This window comes from Glycine soja, chromosome 11 (genome assembly GCF_004193775.1).
Source record: "Glycine soja cultivar W05 chromosome 11, ASM419377v2, whole genome shotgun sequence".
In the NCBI taxonomy this organism is placed as follows: Eukaryota; Viridiplantae; Streptophyta; class Magnoliopsida; order Fabales; family Fabaceae; genus Glycine; species Glycine soja.
The window spans coordinates 37,358,969-37,376,874 of NC_041012.1; the positions used below are offsets into that span (position 1 = coordinate 37,358,969).

The 17,906-nt window shown below is 35.5% G+C and overlaps 2 protein-coding genes across 4 annotated transcripts; one reads left to right on the forward strand and one right to left on the reverse strand.

Annotated features, from left to right (window-relative positions):
• Nucleotides 1-5,931: 5,931 nt before the first annotated feature.
• LOC114375267 (caffeoylshikimate esterase) lies at nucleotides 5,932-7,207 on the forward strand. Its single transcript, XM_028333046.1, has one exon. It carries the CDS (start codon nucleotides 6,020-6,022, stop codon nucleotides 6,992-6,994), a length of 975 nt encoding a protein of 324 aa, XP_028188847.1. The 5' UTR covers nucleotides 5,932-6,019; the 3' UTR covers nucleotides 6,995-7,207.
• Nucleotides 7,208-8,870: 1,663 nt separating this feature from the next.
• Nucleotides 8,871-17,701, reverse strand: LOC114375266 (helicase-like transcription factor CHR28). 3 transcript variants are annotated; one of them, XM_028333044.1, is made up of 13 exons: nucleotides 17,205-17,699; nucleotides 15,749-15,827; nucleotides 15,121-15,567; nucleotides 14,840-15,010; nucleotides 13,926-14,704; nucleotides 13,754-13,825; nucleotides 13,186-13,263; nucleotides 12,212-13,094; nucleotides 11,748-11,878; nucleotides 11,326-11,547; nucleotides 10,272-10,898; nucleotides 9,944-10,153; nucleotides 8,871-9,349 (listed from the first exon to the last, which is right to left on the reverse strand). In XM_028333044.1, the coding sequence occupies exons 1-13, from the start codon at nucleotides 17,334-17,336 to the stop codon at nucleotides 9,245-9,247; spliced, it is 3,936 nt and encodes a 1,311-aa protein (XP_028188845.1). In that variant the 5' UTR covers nucleotides 17,337-17,699; the 3' UTR covers nucleotides 8,871-9,244. The 3 variants fall into 3 exon arrangements, with proteins under 3 accessions (XP_028188845.1, XP_028188844.1, XP_028188843.1); XM_028333043.1 differs by having other exon boundaries at nucleotides 13,926-15,010; nucleotides 15,121-15,519; nucleotides 17,205-17,701; XM_028333042.1 differs by having other exon boundaries at nucleotides 13,926-15,010; nucleotides 17,205-17,700.
• Nucleotides 17,702-17,906: the final 205 nt, after the last annotated feature.

Sequence of the window (17,906 nt, forward strand, 5' to 3'; positions counted from 1 at the left end):
ACTCTATCCATTACAGCCAAAAAGAACTCTGTAATAATTTTAATGAAATTTAGCAATGTTCGCGAAGTTTTATTCTGTGAAGTCTTATTGAAAAGACTACACAAGATCACAGTGCATGCAATATATATCTTAATTTTATCTTTCTATATATATTGACCAATGACCATATTCTTGTTGGTCTGTGATCATATCACGGAAGGGCAAATGCATTGTGGTATATATTCCAAAATGGTCGCTTCTCTCTCTCTCTCTCTCTCTCTCTCTCTCTCTCTCTCTCTCTCTCTCTCTCTCTCTCTCTCTCTCTCTCTCTCTATATATATATATATATATATATATATATATATATATAACAAAGGGGAAAAAAATTTAAAAAAAAGCTATAGATGTGCGCTTTCGAGAATCTCATCATCACAAAGTAGAAAGGTGTAGGGTTTTTGTGGCGAACCTTGTGCGTTATGACTCTTGAACTTGGAGAAAAACCTAAGTGCTGATGAGAGGCATATTGGAAGAAATAATATCAAGTTGGTTGTTGAAGAATGACTTGGATTCCAACTTTATTAAGTTGAATAATAGGATATCATGCATATCATCTTTTATTATATTCTTTTCTAATTAATTTTCTTCCTTTTGCCCTTCTATTTGGCTTTTTGAATTTAAAGTATAGTTCCTCAATTCGATTGTCACGGAATAACGACGAAAATGACAGATGTGAAAGCAAAGCTAGTTTGGTAAGTTTTATCTAATTTGAGACATTTAGAACAATCTTAGGTGACGGTATTGATTCTTACCTCAATCCTCAGGTAAGTGGGCAAGTTATATGTCTTTTAGGTGTATAGTAATGAAATGAGTTATATCAAACACATTAGCCAAACCTACCATAAAAGGGCAACAAAGAATTTGCCACACATAACTTTCAACTTAAGCATTTATTGGCCAATAGATATCCACCTATTCCAACAGTAATTTCAATTTTTTAATATTATTTTATATCTTGATCGATTCAGCACCACTAAGAGGGACTATTATTATTGCACAAAAATGCAATCAGTGTTAAGCTCATTGGCTTTTTTTAATGTTTTGAGAAAAATGCAACATCCGAAATTGCTATCTGGCCATTTAACTTGATCCAAAAGGTGACACGTCTTCGCATGCCAACTAGACACTAATTAACATGAGTGTTACAGTACTTTGTCAAGGGTCAGAGTTGGTTTGCTTTAGTGGTGCAAGGTTATAAGAAATTATCTATGACCGTTATTTAGGCCACAACATTAAAGTTTTTTAATTATTCAAAATCATAATTGGAATTACATTGATTGTAATTTACTATGATATTAACCAACATCACGATGCCATAATGCGAATATCTAAAACCTTGTGTATAGGCTTTGACCTCTATATTCTCTTCATAATTTTTCAAAAAAAAATTAAGATTTTATTTAACAACTTTATTCAGTGATCAGGTCTGTGAACTTAATTTCTAACGAGATAGGATTGAGATAAATTTATCCACACAGGAAGTGGAGTCAAATTAATTAAAATTTCTTATTACTTATTAGGTCAAATGAATTAAAAATTCTTATTAGTTAATGGCCAAGCAGAAAAGGGTTGCATGCTGGGGGAAGAAGGAAGCTAGTGGGGATCAACATGAACGCGATACAAGCACGAAAGAGTGTGAAAGAAGTCTCAGGTTGAATAATAATGGACAAAAAAGGTATGGTATAAAAGTGGCAAGAATCAATATATATAAAAGAAATATTTAACAACACATTTTCTTAAATTTAGTGAGATTTATGAAACATGTGATCCACTTTTAACCTTGATAACCTTTATGATTTACTCTACATGTGTGCCACCCCACATCTCTTATTCCAATTGTGTTGTGTTTCAGTCATAATAATTAAAACCTTTCTGAAGCGAGTTAATTACCCAATATGGTGGAACATGCCCAAAACTTTTCAAGTTCATACACAACTCTAATAGAAAAAGGTGTCCGAATGCAATGCTCGAGTTTTGTTGATGACAAGGGGGTGATGAGGCTCCCAAAAGTTATAGAAATTCAATTAAGACATCAAAACAGAAGAAGAAATATTGCCTACATGATGTTTAAAAACAAAATTTTCTACTCTTGTAGCAGTTTTGCTTTTATTTTCTTCACTAAAACGAGTATTTAAAATTTTACATAGTCCTTCATTTTTGTTGCGTACAACATCCCTCCCCCATACCTTCGCATAGCGAAGAGCCTCTGGGCAATGGGATACGAAGTTTTTTTATACTTTATTTGTGAAGTAATTTTTAGTCCTTTTCTTCTATATGTATATTTTTTTAGTAAAATTTGTGTTGATAATTTAATTTAAAATTTAAATACTTTATTAAATTAAAGTACCAGGAGTGCTTCATCCATTTAAAAAAAATAGATTTTATAGAAAAATATGATTAAATTGAAGTATCAGGAGTAATTCATCCATTTAATTTAGTTACAACCCTGCACAGGTTATAGATAACAGATTTTATATTCTGAAAGTAGAAATTTTAAATGAAATTAGATTCCTACCACACTCAGAGAAAGACATGTTTCCTCATTCGGAGTTTTCCGTAGTCGAAAGCCAAGATTACTTTACACTTTAATTAGATCAACTTTTCCTCAAAAATTCAAATGTTTGATAACCTGTTCTCACCTCTAGCTTTAATTAATAAAATATTTGAGAATGATCACTTTTGAGGAGGTTGATTTTGATGTACTTTGATAAATCATTTGAGTTTTCTTGAGTTTGGATCTCCGACATAGCTGAGATGTTATGAAAAAATGGATAGATACCTTTAAAGATACTTGGACGATTGAGTAATAAGAATTCTATCGGGTGACTTATCTAAGACAGTGGCAGTAATATATATAGACATGAGAGTTAGGTTGGATTTCTTGGCATAGAACCTAAAGACACTCATGCACAGCTGATTTTAGTTCTCACAAAATTCAAATTTCAATTTTTCATTTTTTATTTTAAATACATTTCAATCACATTTAACAGTTCAATAATAATTCTATTAACATTAATTTATCAAATCCTAACCCACAAAGGTATTTGGGTTTGTTAAACAGGTCTATAAGTACATGCCACCAATTTAATTAATTAGAAATGATTTTTCCAAACCAAGGTACGACTCATCCTAAGGAAAAAAGTATCTAGTAGCTAACAAAGCAACATATATAGTGTGGTGAGTTAGACAAATATAAAAATCAACATGATTTGTCATCACAAGTTAGTACTACTTCTTGAGCACTATTATGATCCTATTTGAAAAGTAATATTAAAATGTCTCTAAGTGGCTGTCATATTGACCAATCTGACACACGAAAAGACACATTTTGCACATGAGGATCAAACTGTGCGTGAGGATCTGCATTGACCAGATAATGGAAAATCAGATAACTTCTCTATCACACTATCAGCTCTTATCCTTCATATCCATATAAATGAAAATAATTACAATTGAGAATAGAAGTTGCAAACAGAGCAAAACATTGTTAACACTTCTTTTTATCAAATCCAAAGTCAACAAAGAATAGTAATGCCATTTGTACAATTTTGCTATCACAATTGTGTTGCAAGTGAAAATTAGCTGTGTTTGAAGTTATAATCAATTGTTCTGTTAAAAAGAAAATATATATTAAAGTACAAAAAAGACATAACGTGAATATGCAAAGTTGTAAAGTGTGGCTCTAAGAGTTGTACCAAAGAAATAGAGAGAGAGAGAGAGAGAGAGAGAGTGTGTTTGAAAGTAAAAGAAATTATTTTGTTATATATATGGTTAAAATTAATTAATTTATATCTACTTCTATCCTCTGTTTTTTTGTTGTACGAACAAAATTAGCTCTTTTGCACACATACTCTCGAGGGAGAGAGATTTTTTTTGGTAAAAAAAACTCATAGTTGTTAATATGTAATCATTTAATATTTTACCCACAGTGTGTTTTCCTTTTCACTATTCCTTAATTTTTTACCCATCACCTTTTCCATTGCATTAACCGTCGTCTTCGGTGGCACGTGACATGCGAGTTAATAATGACATCTCTAAAGTTTTGTAGTGTGAAGGAAGGAGAAGAAGAAAGAGAAGGGATTCACTGTCACTGGAAAATCGCCTCCGGCAGTGATGAGCGGTGGTGATTTTGGTTTGCGATAGAAGGGAACGGATGAGAGAGGGGGAGGGACACAAAAGAAATAATTTGGTGGAGGTGGGTGTAGGGTAAGATTATGCACTAAAGATTATCCAAAGGTCATCAATAAATGGTACAATAATGATACATGGTGAACCACTTGTCACAGTGGTCCACCTTAGGCATCGGCAGTAATATAAAGGAAAGTAGAAAACAAGTTAAAATGAAATTTATTAATTGTATTTTGCCTCCAATCACCATCAATGAGTCATACACATCTTGACCTAGCTCTATAATTCTACTTGAAGGTGCTTTATAATGATAAAAGAAATGCTTTGACCAGAAAGGGATAATATTTAGGTTTTAGGTATACCATTTGCGCATTTGTGGGTGGGGATTATTAAATATGGAACTATCAAACAATAGTTAGCTTGGAGGTAAAAAAAAGAATGTAGATAATTGATATGTGGATATCATTTAAGTTACCCAACTTACATGGATTATGTTTTGCGTTGAATGTTTACATTACATTACTCTAAAGTCTAAACTCCTTTAGACTGAAAGGTTATTGGCTTAGGTCAGTTTGATTGTCTGACTATTTTTTACTCAATCCAACTCACTCTATAGTGTATACTGCCTACCAAGGAAATTAAGTTAAATAACTTATTTTCGTGAAAAAGAAAGAAGAGAAGAAATACATCTGCTTCCTTAATTGTTTATGGCTGAAGACTATGAAAGAACATGTGCCAAAATGATATGGGCTTTTGCATATGTTAATATGGGCCAAAATGACTACCCCCCACACACACACACTATTTTATTCTTTTTTTGGATAAAATTATTTTTTCTGAAAATTAATTTCCTTGAACATATTTTTAGAAATATTAGTTTTCAAAAGTTTTTTCTACATTGAAAATTAGTTTCTAAAATTAGTGAGTGGGGAGCTACTATTAACACTACCCACCTGGTAAATTTTTTTATTAATTTTGAAAAATGTTCTTTCCATGGAAACACAATTTCAGTATTTGCTTGTAAAACATAATTGTGTTTCTGTTGTAGATAGTTGGATTGAAAAATAATATAACAATAGAATTGTATTTTTGTTGTTTTAATTTTTTTCCACCACACCACCAAAACCCAAACCCATGGCTCAACATCCCCAATATTGGAACAACAACCACCCTGAAACCACAAACCTTGATCACCATCAACAAAACTTTTAACAAATCCAAAAACAATAAACATGGGTGGGTTGAACGAAGCAACTTCGAGACAGATCGAATCTAGACATCAACACTAGTGGGGTGTGTGAATCTTGACGACATACAATAGTGTGGCATGGCACAACACAGAACTCGTTGATGTCCCTCATCACCACAATCTCATATTTGGACGTCTACATTGGTGAAGGCTCGAATCTAGACAGGGGAGGGTGATGACACTAGTGGATCTGGAAGAGGGGGAGGAGGAGTGGTGCGACACCAAGATGGTTGAACAATAGGAAAAGTGACACCATGGTGGAATTGTTTGAGGTGAGAAAATGGAAATGAAAATTTGGGGTGGGGAGAATTGTTGAACGAAGAGAGGGCAAAGAGAGGGGATGTGGGGGATAAACAGGCAAGGACAGAGATGTCTTTTCATCAACATTGTAGTCGAAATAGCAAAAGTAGTAGTGGAAATAGTAGCTTTCCAAGTGAGTCTTGACAGGGCAGAAAAACTGAATCCAATTATCCAAACCGGTTGGTTAAACTCTAGGCAGCCGAAAGGCACAAAAAAACAATGTCCTCTTGAAAATTTTCAATTGTCTATTGACACGACCAATACACAAAAGCACAGCCACAAAGGCAGCATCATCAGAGAGCAACAATGGAAGAAGAAAAAGAAGACCAAAAGCTCCTGACATACCCCCACTACTGGGGCTTCACCCCAGAAGAGGACTACTACAAACAACAAGGAATCACATCCACAAGCTCCTTCTTCACCACTCCCCAAGGCCTGAAACTCTTCACAAGATCCTGGCTCCCAAACCCTAACACTCCTCCCCGTGCCCTAATCTTCATGGTTCACGGCTACGGCAACGACATCTCCTGGACCTTCCAATCAACCCCTATCTTCCTCGCCCAAAACTCCTTCTCATGCTTCGCCCTAGACCTCCAGGGCCACGGCCACTCCCAGGGCCTCAAAGCCTACGTCCCTAACGTACACCTCGCCGCACACGATTGCCTCTCCTTCTTCAATTCCATCAGAACCCAAAACCCTAACCTCCCTTCCTTCCTTTACGGCGAGTCCATGGGCGCCGCAATCTCCCTCCTCATCCACCTCGTCAACTCCGAAACGGAACCCAAATCTCAACCCTTCCAAGGTGCCGTTTTGGTGGCCCCCATGTGCAAAATCTCCGACAACGTGCGACCCAAATGGCCAATCCCGCAAATCCTCACTTTCCTATCAAGATTCTTCCCCACTCTCCCCATTGTTCCCACTCCCGATCTTCTCTACAAGTCCGTCAAAGTTGACCACAAAAAAGTCATCGCCGACATGAACCCTTTGCGTTACCGCGGGAAGCCCAGGTTGGGGACTGTGGTGGAGCTTCTTAGAGTCACAGATTTGCTGAGTCGGAGGCTCTGTGATGTGAGTCTTCCGTTTATTGTGCTTCATGGAAGTGCTGATGTTGTTACTGACCCTAATGTGAGTAGAGAGCTTTACCGTGAGGCGAGGAGTGACGATAAGACGATTAAGGTTTATGAGGAGATGATGCATTCGTTGCTGTTTGGGGAAACTGATGAGAATGTTGAGATTGTTAGGAACGATATCTTGGAGTGGTTGGTTGCTAGGTGTAAGTAACAAAGGAGGAAACAAAACAAACCAGAGTTGTTGAATAGTGAATGAAGGATTGTTTGTTTGATTGTTACTCCATTTGGTTTGGTCATTGGGTGAATGTGATTTTGCTTTTGATGAAATTTCGTTAATAACGATGAATGGTCTGTATATTGTTGTTTATTTATGAAAGAAAAAAATGTTACTTTTAAACAGACATGAGGTCTTTTTTGTACAGAATTCATGTTTTGAAGGCATGTTGTGTTGTGGGTGGTGACTAAGTGGTGCGTGTTTTGGCAATATGATCTTCACTGCAAATGTATATCACTCTCGAGTAGAAATATTTCGTTAACTTCCATTATTAATTATCTCTTTAAAAAAACTATTTTAAAAATTAAAATTATGTTAGATAAGTTATTTTAATTAATTTTTAATTTTTTTATTTACTGAAAATTTTATTTAACTATTGCTAAGTAAGATTTTTTTAGTATTTTTTAATATATGTTATCTGAAATAATATTTTTTTTTAAAATGTTTGTGTTTATCTTTAAATTTTTATATTATTTTTTACTTTTATCATTGATATATTTATTTTTTATTTTTTTAAAAAAATTATAATTTTATTATTTTTTACTTTTACTAATTTTACAATTAATTTTATTGGAATTTTTTAATTTAATAAGTTAATTTTTTAATTTTTTTTATCTTCCAGCGATTGAGGACATACACATCAAGTTGATCTTCTGTCACGTGTTGATGTAATGCCTTGAATGGCACTATTTCTAGCTAATAAAAGTGCTATTCCCTTTTCAAAAATAAAAGTAAATTAAAATGTTTCTTAATTATGATGTACCTCACTCCAAATTTTGTTAAATAATTAATAGTAGAATAACGAAATTACATTTAAACGTGATATTTACTTTTATAAACTTCTATAAAAAGAAAAAAGAAAAAAAAAAGCGAGACGTCTATAAACTGAAAGAGAATTGTATAAAAAATTTAAATTTAAATTAAAAAAGCTCAAAATATAGTGGAAGTCTATTTTCTATTTTTATTTTAATATTTTTCATATCAGCCTATATAAATCAATACCACGTCACACTTCTATTATTTTCTCATTGATTATTGAACGACACTTGGGAATAGAGAATTTGTTTTTCTAATTAAAATGTATAATCACCAAAACATAGGGATTAGATGTTAGAATAATAGAGACAAAAGTCCCTCATAAATATGGGGATTAAAAATGTAATTTAAGTTATCCACCTTTCAACTTTCAAGTCGTTTCTTTGTCCTTAAGACTACTTTTCATTGCTATTTCCTACTTTTTTTCAAGCAACAAGCATTAGATTCCTTTCTCCTTTTTGTTCCTTCTTTCTTTCAGGTTTCCAAGTTTGTTCAGGTGGTTGGGTCATTACTCATATAGGTAATGTTTCCCTCAAGGAAATCGCATGCGCTGGTAGCATGCATTTCTGATGCATCTCAGCTGAGAACTACTGCTAATTTTCTACTAATTCCAAATCTGGACCAGTTTTCTTTAACAAGAAATTCCTAATGTGACTTAAAATTATCCAAAACTCCTGTAACCAGTAACAATAAATCAACAATTATTCGATAAAATGCAGGTTTACAAAAACATTCAGTTGTTCAGCTCCACGTAATCTCAATGTATACATGGAGCAAGGAGATGTACAAGGGTTTTAAATTAAATTCATAACCCAATAAATTTTTTCTGAACAATAATTCTATTTGAATGAGCATTACCCTTTTAACAATCAAACCTTGGATTGGAACAACCCGCTCCCGGGCACAACACACACAATGGTAACAGTGATATCGATTTTCACCTGCGACATTGCACTTAAAAACTGGACACGAAATGGAGCAATAAAAAGGAGCAAAATGGTAAAGCAAAAATTTCTATATTATTTACAATGAAAAGAACAATCCATAAAAAATTTCTATGTTGCTATATATGCTACTGCTCTCTACATCCTACAAAGATGTGAGATTAAACTAAAATTTCCAGGTCAAAGAATGAAACATCTCATTCTAGCACCATATAAACATTTCATATAATCTGAATGTCAAAAGTCAAATGCAACCTTGTTACCACTTCCAATCCTTTGTTAGAAAATGTTCTGTTTCTGTTTCTGTTTCTTTCTGTTTCTGTTTCTTCAGCAGTCACCGGAAAGACACCCAAGATGACACCTGTCCCCAGGTCAAAAAATCACCAATCCAAAAAATGTAATTATATCTGTAAATATGTATGTCTAATCACATCATGAACAAATATTTTAAATCATCCACAGTAAGCCGAGTCTGACGATCACCAGTTCCATCCTCCCCAAATGCAGATGCAACCATCGTTCTCTTCTTTTGCTGCAAGAACAAGTAAGATTTTCTTGCATAAGCAACCACACTACATTTTACACTTTTTTTTATAACTATTCTAAATGTGTTGCAGCGAAATTTTCAGTAGAAAGAGTGTGCTAGCGAACTAGCATTTTAAGGATCAAAACATTTAAACCAAAACAGTTGTCAGATAGCACGTCACATGACTCAAGATTTGCCCAGATAGAGCAGCTCCAACTAAGAATCGTTGTTATGCAAAAGACCGCACACATTATTCAGCTCATACAATTCCTTACACATAATATATTTTAAGCCATTCATCCCAAAAAACAAAAAAGGTCTTCATGTGTGAACTGATAGTGAAACAAGCATATTCATATAGAAGTGCAGATGTATGTTCAGAAGCATCCTAATCCGCTGCCAGGAACATTATTTAGCTCACTAACTTCCCCCACAACAAATCATTCTAGGTTAATAAACCAACTGCAGACACACTTTCAAATATCAGGTATTAAACTGGCTTTTGACATAGTCATGTCACTTAGGTGCTAACTAGAACAATATAAATCTAGAACACAATGTAAAATTATTAAAAGCAACTTTATATGGCAAAAAAATTACCTGCAGATCTAGGATACGATCTTCAACTGTATCTCTCACGGTTAACCGTAAAACAGTCACAGGACGAGTCTGCCCAATTCGATGTGCTCTATCTATTGCTTGGTCTTCAGTTGTAGGATTCCACCATAAATCTAGCATAAGAACATGGCAAGCTACCACCAAATTGAGACCAAGACTGGCGGCCTTCAAAGACATAATTATCACGGTTACCTACAAGATAAGAAACATGTCAAACCTCATCACTCAATGTACCTACCTTGCCACCAATTTTATGGCATGGGAACCAGAAATTCAATCATGATTTTAAGGGATCTACAATTTTACTAACCTCGGGACAAGTGTTAAAATCTTTAACAGCTTTATCTCTTGCAACAACTGACATTGTTCCATCAAGCCTTCTATAGTTAATCGAAGAATTCTTGAGACACGCTTCAAGCAAATCTAGCATCCTCGTCCACTGAGAAAACACAATAGCTTTCTCCCCTACAACAGTAACTGAACCATTAGAGCTTCTACTCTCATCAGACAAATTTTGACTCTCCAGAGAATCTTTTAAGGATTTCCCATTGTTAGCAATGGAGGGGTTCCTAGGGCAATCATTATCTTCCCTGAAAGTGCCATGCTCAGAAGTACTTTTTGGTGTACAGCACTGTGGCTTACACAATGACTTCAAAACCTCAAGTGCAGCCTTTATTTTTGAAGAATCATATGGCTTACTTTCAGACCAAGGCTCAGATTCTTCCACTTCAGAACCAGAGCGACTGGGTGAATTATCACAACTCTGGTCAGAAAGACAACTGTTCAGTGTGGTTTTTGAAAATACCATAGATGTGCTCAGTCGACTTTTGCAATTTGCAGCAGGGCACTGATTGTCATCGCCGGTAAGATGTTCACAGATGCATTGGTTACAGAAAACATGGCCACAAACTGAAACAACTGCATCTTCAGGAGGATCCTGTCCAGAAAACAAGTGATGGGAAAGGTAGAGCAGAGGAGTCAGGGAGGACATACACTTTGGCAATAAATATGGTTGATGTGGATGATACAGGCATACAACAATTATAGAAGTCCTTTACACTCAAGTAAGCAAGGAGGATAAAAATAATCCTCAGTCATCTTTTCCCATTTTCTGCAAGGGAATAATAATACAAGACCAAACAAAACCTTTTTCATCTCCATCCATTTTTACTCAACTCTTGAGTTTAACTTCTTCAGTTACTCTAACCCATTCCAAGCACAACCTATGACTCTATGACCCTAACAACTAATATATAATTACAACTAACCAGTTTACGCTCAAGCTAACAAATAACAAATTCACACACAAATGTGCAGTCACACAAATCCAAATTTTTAAATACTAAAGGATGGTAAATACATACATTACAAATGCTACAGAGGGCCAAGGAAGCCTCTAAACATTTCAGAAGAGAGATCTGTTTTTCCTGAGGAAGCTTCTTTGCCATCTCAACCGAAGATCTCCATAGAGAGTTTGAATTGTATCGCTTGACAAGCAAAGGGTGATCACAAGCTTGTCTAAGGCGCAGAAGCATCAGCAAAATGTTTACATAATTTTGCTTGACAGTTCCAGCATCAGCATATTCCTAACATGACATGACATCATGCACATGTCAATAGTGGACTTCAAAAATAGCTTACCAAGAAAATATACTTACATGAAGTCATGAACAATACTATTATCAAATGCTCCCACTTGATTTGAGTTGGAAAAATAGGCGCAACCACATTACAAATAAAATATTATAGAAGTCACATGAGATTCCTTTGTAAAGACAAACCATACCTGAAACTGTGCACGTGAATCAGCCTCTAGTTTGGAATAGAAATCACGTTCCTCCATAGAAAAATCAACTTTTTTCAGCTCTATATACTTAGGCGGCAAGGAAATAATAGGTTCCCCGTCAAGAAGTGTACCTACAGAGAATGATCATCACATGGTTCCAGGGAAATTCAAAATTAGCACAACTGATGATTGCTTAGAGGAATGAGCCCACAAACAATGCAATAGCTAACAAGACAAGAAAAGGAAACGATAAAATGAAAAATTCTATAATTCAATCCAATGCCTACAATTTCTGTCCATGTAATGTAATAAAGCATAGAATACAAATTAAAGTGATAAACATATTGGAAAGTCAAATGAATTATACTTTATGACTAAGACGACAAACTGAGGAAATAACTAATAATTATAGCCAACTAATTTGGCAATGTGAAATTCATGCATTCAGATAAATCAAATCTAACCTTTGGTCCGGCGTAACATTATTGTCTTCAAAACAGCTTGTAACTTTCTATACCCATTTTCTGGGTTTTTGGTAATTTGGCTCTTAATTCTAGTACAAAATGATGCATAGTCAGAATAAGGGTCATATCTTAGAAATCTGAAGTAACTGTAGAGATCATCAATTGCATTCTGGATAGGAGTCCCTGACAAGCACCATCTGCGCTTAGCACGAAGACCCCAACAGGCCCTTGCAACTTGAGTTTTGTGATTCTTTATACTCTGGGCCTCATCCAGGACAACCCTAAACCATGCCACCTTTGCAAGTGGCCGAGCAACACCTTCAAGAATTGTGCCATCCAATTTTTTCTTGCCACTTTTACTAGAATTGGAAGGGCTTTTTCTTTTCCTACTTGCTGTGGCAGGGTCTTCAAAAATTTCCTTTTCCTCGTCATCTTTGTCAGCTGGAGGCTGCTTAGGAACCTCCATGCTGACAATGGAATAAGTTGTTAGGACAACATCATGCCTAGCCACCTCAAAAGGATCTTTTGTCCGATTGCTTCCATGGTATACTAGCACAGAGAGACTTGCCTGACCATTTACCTTGCTACGCAGCTCCTCAGCCCATTGGCGCAGGACACTAGTGGGGCAAACAATAAGGGTCCCAGCAGATGGCCTTCCCTTGTCTTGCTTCAACAAACTCATGCTCTTGGTTGGATATCTACTTGGATTATCCTCACACATATTAGATTCTTCCTTTACTCTACCAGTCTTAGGAAGCACGTCATCATCCACATCCAGATTCAGAGTTTCCAATTCACTTTTTCGGGCATTGGTGCACCCATTAAGTAATGGAGGTCTTTCCTTTAATATTAATGCAATAGTTGATACTGTTTTTCCAAGTCCCTACAAGAGAAAATTTTTTAACTCACCAAGGCACAAGAAAATCACATCAACAATTAGTTATAATCTCACATTAAAAATGCAGGCAACTAACCTGATCGTCTGCAAGAATTCCTCCTGAGCAATATAAACTTGATGTTTCCTTTTGAACCATCCATGATAAAGCAATTCTCTGACCAGGACAACTACAATTAGTCGAAATGTTGGATGTCCCAAATATACAGATAAAGCAAGTTATCAGAACATTTCAGGAAAAAAGGGATTGAATATACACAGGATCCAGTCAGCAGTCAGAATTCGACACTTGAAAAGTACGCCAAAGTTCTTGTCACATATAATCCAACAAGGCAATTTTTCCAAACAATTTACATGTATATATGATGATTTTCTTTTCTAAACAATCTTATCCCTGAGAAAATTTGATTTTCTTTTATTATAAGAGGAAATAATTATTGATTGTCAAGGAATTGAATCAAAGTACATGACAATGAACTTTAGGATAATGGCAACTTAGAAATTTCAGATCTTTAAACACAAGGAGAGTGTGCTCAAGTGTGTGAGTGTGTGACATAGCATAAGTATCGATATGACTGATTCATTCATTCATTGAATAAATAATAAAAAAGATTTATATTTATAAAAAAACGGACAAGAATAGTAACCTGATGTCTTAAAAGAGGAACTGCCAGCAATCCTTCTGGTGGACTAACTTCTGACTTTGGCTGAGATAGATCCTACAATGAACCACACAAGAGTTATGTGCAGTGGGAGAAGAATATTCCCATATCTTCCAACAGCTACCAAGGATAAAAACAATAAAATAAAAGAGCCAACCTGCAATGCAACTCGTAATATATTCCGTTCATCACATGCCTTCATCCTTGTACTTCCAACCGTGTAAGACTGGGAATCAACATATCTAGAAGATTGAGATATATTAAGGGAATTCCCAATGTCTGCAGATCGACTCGTCGGAGCAGGATGACTGATGTCTTCAATAATGCAAACATCAGGGTCTTCCTCAACATAGAAATTCTCAGTTCTTCCTTTTGAAAGATGAGAATTAATAAAGTTATGTTGAATCCCTCCTTCGCTCTTAACACTACCAAACTGCTGCTCATTGGTAATTAGTGCTTGGGGATGGGTCCAAGATATATCTGCAGCTTTTAAATTCAAATTGTCCAAGTTTCCTTGAAAACTAGCCGTTCCACCAATGCTATCTTGATATTGATTGGATATCCCAGATATAACTGCAAAATTATTCTCATTCTCAAAACATTGGTAAGCCTGACACCCTACAGAAGAAAAAATACCAGGTGTTTCTTTCACCTCTTGGCCTACATTGAACTCAGCATCATCACAGTGAAAATTGTTTTGGTAATGGTCTCCATATGACATGTATGAAGCACAAGCTGAAAGAGACAGTGATGACATGTCATCAACATTAACTTTACCAGAATGAAATGATGGATAACCATTATCAGCTAACATAATTTGACTATCCTGAAAAGGCATCCACCCAGTAGTGCTTGAGGGCAAGCCATTACTCATACATGCAATATCAGCATTTAACTCCACATTTTCAGCCTTAATGTTATTCATCATTTCTTCATCTGGCCACAATTGAGAATAAATACCATTAGGCACAAAACCAAGAGAAGAGTCAGCAACAAAGGGTCCATGATATGTTCCCTGGTAACAGTTTGAAGATACATGGTAGTCAATGAAATCACTGGAAACATGGGAACCTTGACCAATAGTAGAATCAGTTGAGGTAGTGACATGCAAAGATCTATCAGCATCCATAAATGATGCTTCAAAAGATGTACATGAGTCATTTTCCTGTTGCCCAGAAACTCCGGTAATGATGTCTTCAGCATTTACATCATCATTGTCAACAATAGAACTGAGTGAAGCATCTGCAAGTAGAAAATTGAATCAGATTGTTGCCCAAGTTTCAGATATACAATGATCTAAAGTGAAATTTTGAGAGTATTCACAATGATAACCCAGTGAAGATTTCACATACGTTCAGATTCAACATCCTCTCCCACATGCTTGAATTGACTCTCATTTTCACCAATCCACATACTCAGATTCAAATTATCTCCACAAATTGATATTTTGTTTGACTGTGCCTTGGGGAAACTTGCTTCTACACTATAAGCAGGTATCTCGTGTTTAAAAACTCCGGTCCTTTCTGTGCAGAAAACCTCATGACTTTCACCTGGAGAGAATGAGTCACTGAAATTACCAGGAAAAGCTTTTGGGGAAGAGCAAGCCTGAGATTGAGGTCCCCGGTTTTCACGTTCACTTTCACGTTCACAATCTAGCATAGAATTTGCTGCAGAATCAGATACACCAACTGAACATCTGACCCCAGAATCTGACACATCTGAGAAGAATGGAGAACAGCTCGTGACTGAATCTGCAAGGCCCAACCTAGAAAAATGAGGTTCTTCTTGCACTTGAGACCCTAATGAATATGCAAAGGAATCAATCCAAATCAAGACATTAATATCAGCAATCTCATATTACATCCATGAATAAGAATTAACTCAAGAACCAAGATGTGCATTTCTCGTCATTGACAGACCAATTGCAACCAACAAGTATATGAAATAATATTACAGGAAAAACCACAGAAGTTTACATACCATTTTGTATCTGAAAAGTGTCATGAATGCCGGATTCACTAGGTGAAACATCTTTTGATGAAGAATCCTCGGGACTACTCTGCTAGGACATAAAATAAAAAGGTATAAGGATAATATCAAGCATACAAAAGTCAGGGCAATTGAAAAAACTAGTACCAAAGCATAAAATGATACTGAAAAGAGCTAAAATCACAGGATTGGATTTAAAATAAGACAATCCTTTAAATTTTGTTTTCAAATAAAAAAAATTAAATACAAAATAGGCCCAATTATTTTTCTATGAATAACATAAAGTGATAGACGATACAGCTTCCCAAACTCCAAGCAGAACACCAACTCATCAATATGAAAACAACAACAAACATCAACAACAAAGCCTTATCCTACTAGGTGAGGTTGGCTACAAGGATCACACAACGCCATCTGCAAAGATAAGTTTGACAGCAGGGCAAAACAGTTATAAAACAAATATCCTTCATTGTTTTAGTAAGCAATTCAAAAGAATGAAAGGAGTGAAAAAATTTACAACATTTTCTCTTCCTAACAGCCCAATATTAAAGAAATATACCCTGATATCCAAAATGTTGAACCTGACAGAGTAACACATACATGACCCAGGACCGAGACATTATAACACATTTTCACTTGTAACGATAATTACATGGATTAGTTATCATTTCTTAAATATAAAAAATGGTTTTAGGCATGGAAGGTAATCAGGACCTTCACACTTGAAGTGGAACTAAGTGACACTAGATTGACACGTCACTGCCATTTCCCATTGTCCAGTGACTGTGAGTATAAAATACAGAAGCAATGAGCTTCAAAAACTAAATAAATAACTTGTGCATCACATTTTTCTTTCTAAACAAAATCACTTCAAATCTGCCTAGCGGTAAACACACTCCATGTCCTTGCATGAAAATTGACCATTTTTTTTCTTTTACAAAAATCATTCCTAGGTCATACACACCGCATGCTTCATTGAGTTATACCAATCAGCAATAGAAAACCTTAGTGCTGACAAGTTTGGATCCTATTCCTACCACTTCAGTCCAACTATATAATTTTGCATTGTTAATAACCTTGCCATGAATTTCTTACTTTAGATGAACTAGACAATAAATAAATAATCAAATACAGTAGCAAATTAAACTATAGTTATCTAAAGAAAATTAATTATTAGTGGCAAAAAAAATTAAAAACAACTGACCTTCGGATTGATTCTGTGCAGATTACATCTTCAACTCAAAAGAGTAAAATAAATAAATAAATAAATAAATAAATAAATAGGAAAAAAATTAAATTAACGTTGCCACTGCACTAAAGCTTCAATTCTTCTATCACAAGACACTTCATTCGGCATGGTTCAATAACTGATTCGGTTTTCAGAGAAACCTTACACAATCACAGCATTCGGAATTTCACTCTGTTTTTGGCAAAGAAGAAACCCTACCTCCTGAAAGTAACAATCGTCGTCTTCATCAAGAACCTTCTGGACCGTCTGCATATCTATATAAAACATGTCGTCGTCTTCGTCGGCATTACCGGTGAACAATCCCGAAAGGTCCACATCAGCATCCGCCATCACAACAGCACCACCACAACAACAACCAAAAAAAAAACCCTAAAAGCGCTTTCTTAAGCTGTTACACTTCCGCAGAAACAAAAACTCTTGCTCCGAATTCAGAATCACTTCATCGAATCGCATAGCGGAGAAAAAAAGAGAGAGTGTGTGTGGAATCGACGAAAATTGCGGAGTCAGCGATGGTTTCTGAGTTTTCTGAGTTTCTTCGAAGGTTCGACTTTTCGTCCCAATTTAGAGTCAGGAAAAAAGCTAGAAGCGAATCAAATCAAAAAGATTAAAAAAAAAAAAATTATAGAGAGAGAGTGGTTGAAGGTGAAGAACGCAGTGTGCGCAGTTTAAATACGATTTGGGTTCGTTACGGAAGGGTGCGCATGTTAAGAAGTCGTGCGCCGCTCCTTATCATTGGTCTGTTCCCCTCCCTTGTTTTTCTAATTCGCTTACGATGTTTTTTCACACTGCTAGTTCAATATTGTTGACCAGAAATATACAGCCAGATTCCCTCACGCGATCTATGCGCGCGTGCCCTCTTTTCTCCAAATTAAATATATGGGTAAACGGCGACTTTCATTT

Coding starts and splice junctions, on each gene's coding strand:
- LOC114375267 (XM_028333046.1), top strand. CDS start 6,020: ATGGAAGAAGAAAAAGAAGACCAAAAGCTCCTGACATACCCCCACTAC.
- LOC114375266 (XM_028333042.1), bottom strand. CDS start 17,336: ATGGCGGATGCTGATGTGGACCTTTCGGGATTGTTCACCGGTAATGCC. Junction 13,826..13,925: donor TATTACGAGTTGCATTGCAG/GTTGGCTCTTTT, acceptor GGTTCATTGTAG/GATCTATCTCAGCCAAAGTC. Junction 11,548..11,747: donor ATTCACGTGCACAGTTTCAG/GTATGGTTTGTC, acceptor ATGTCATGTTAG/GAATATGCTGATGCTGGAAC.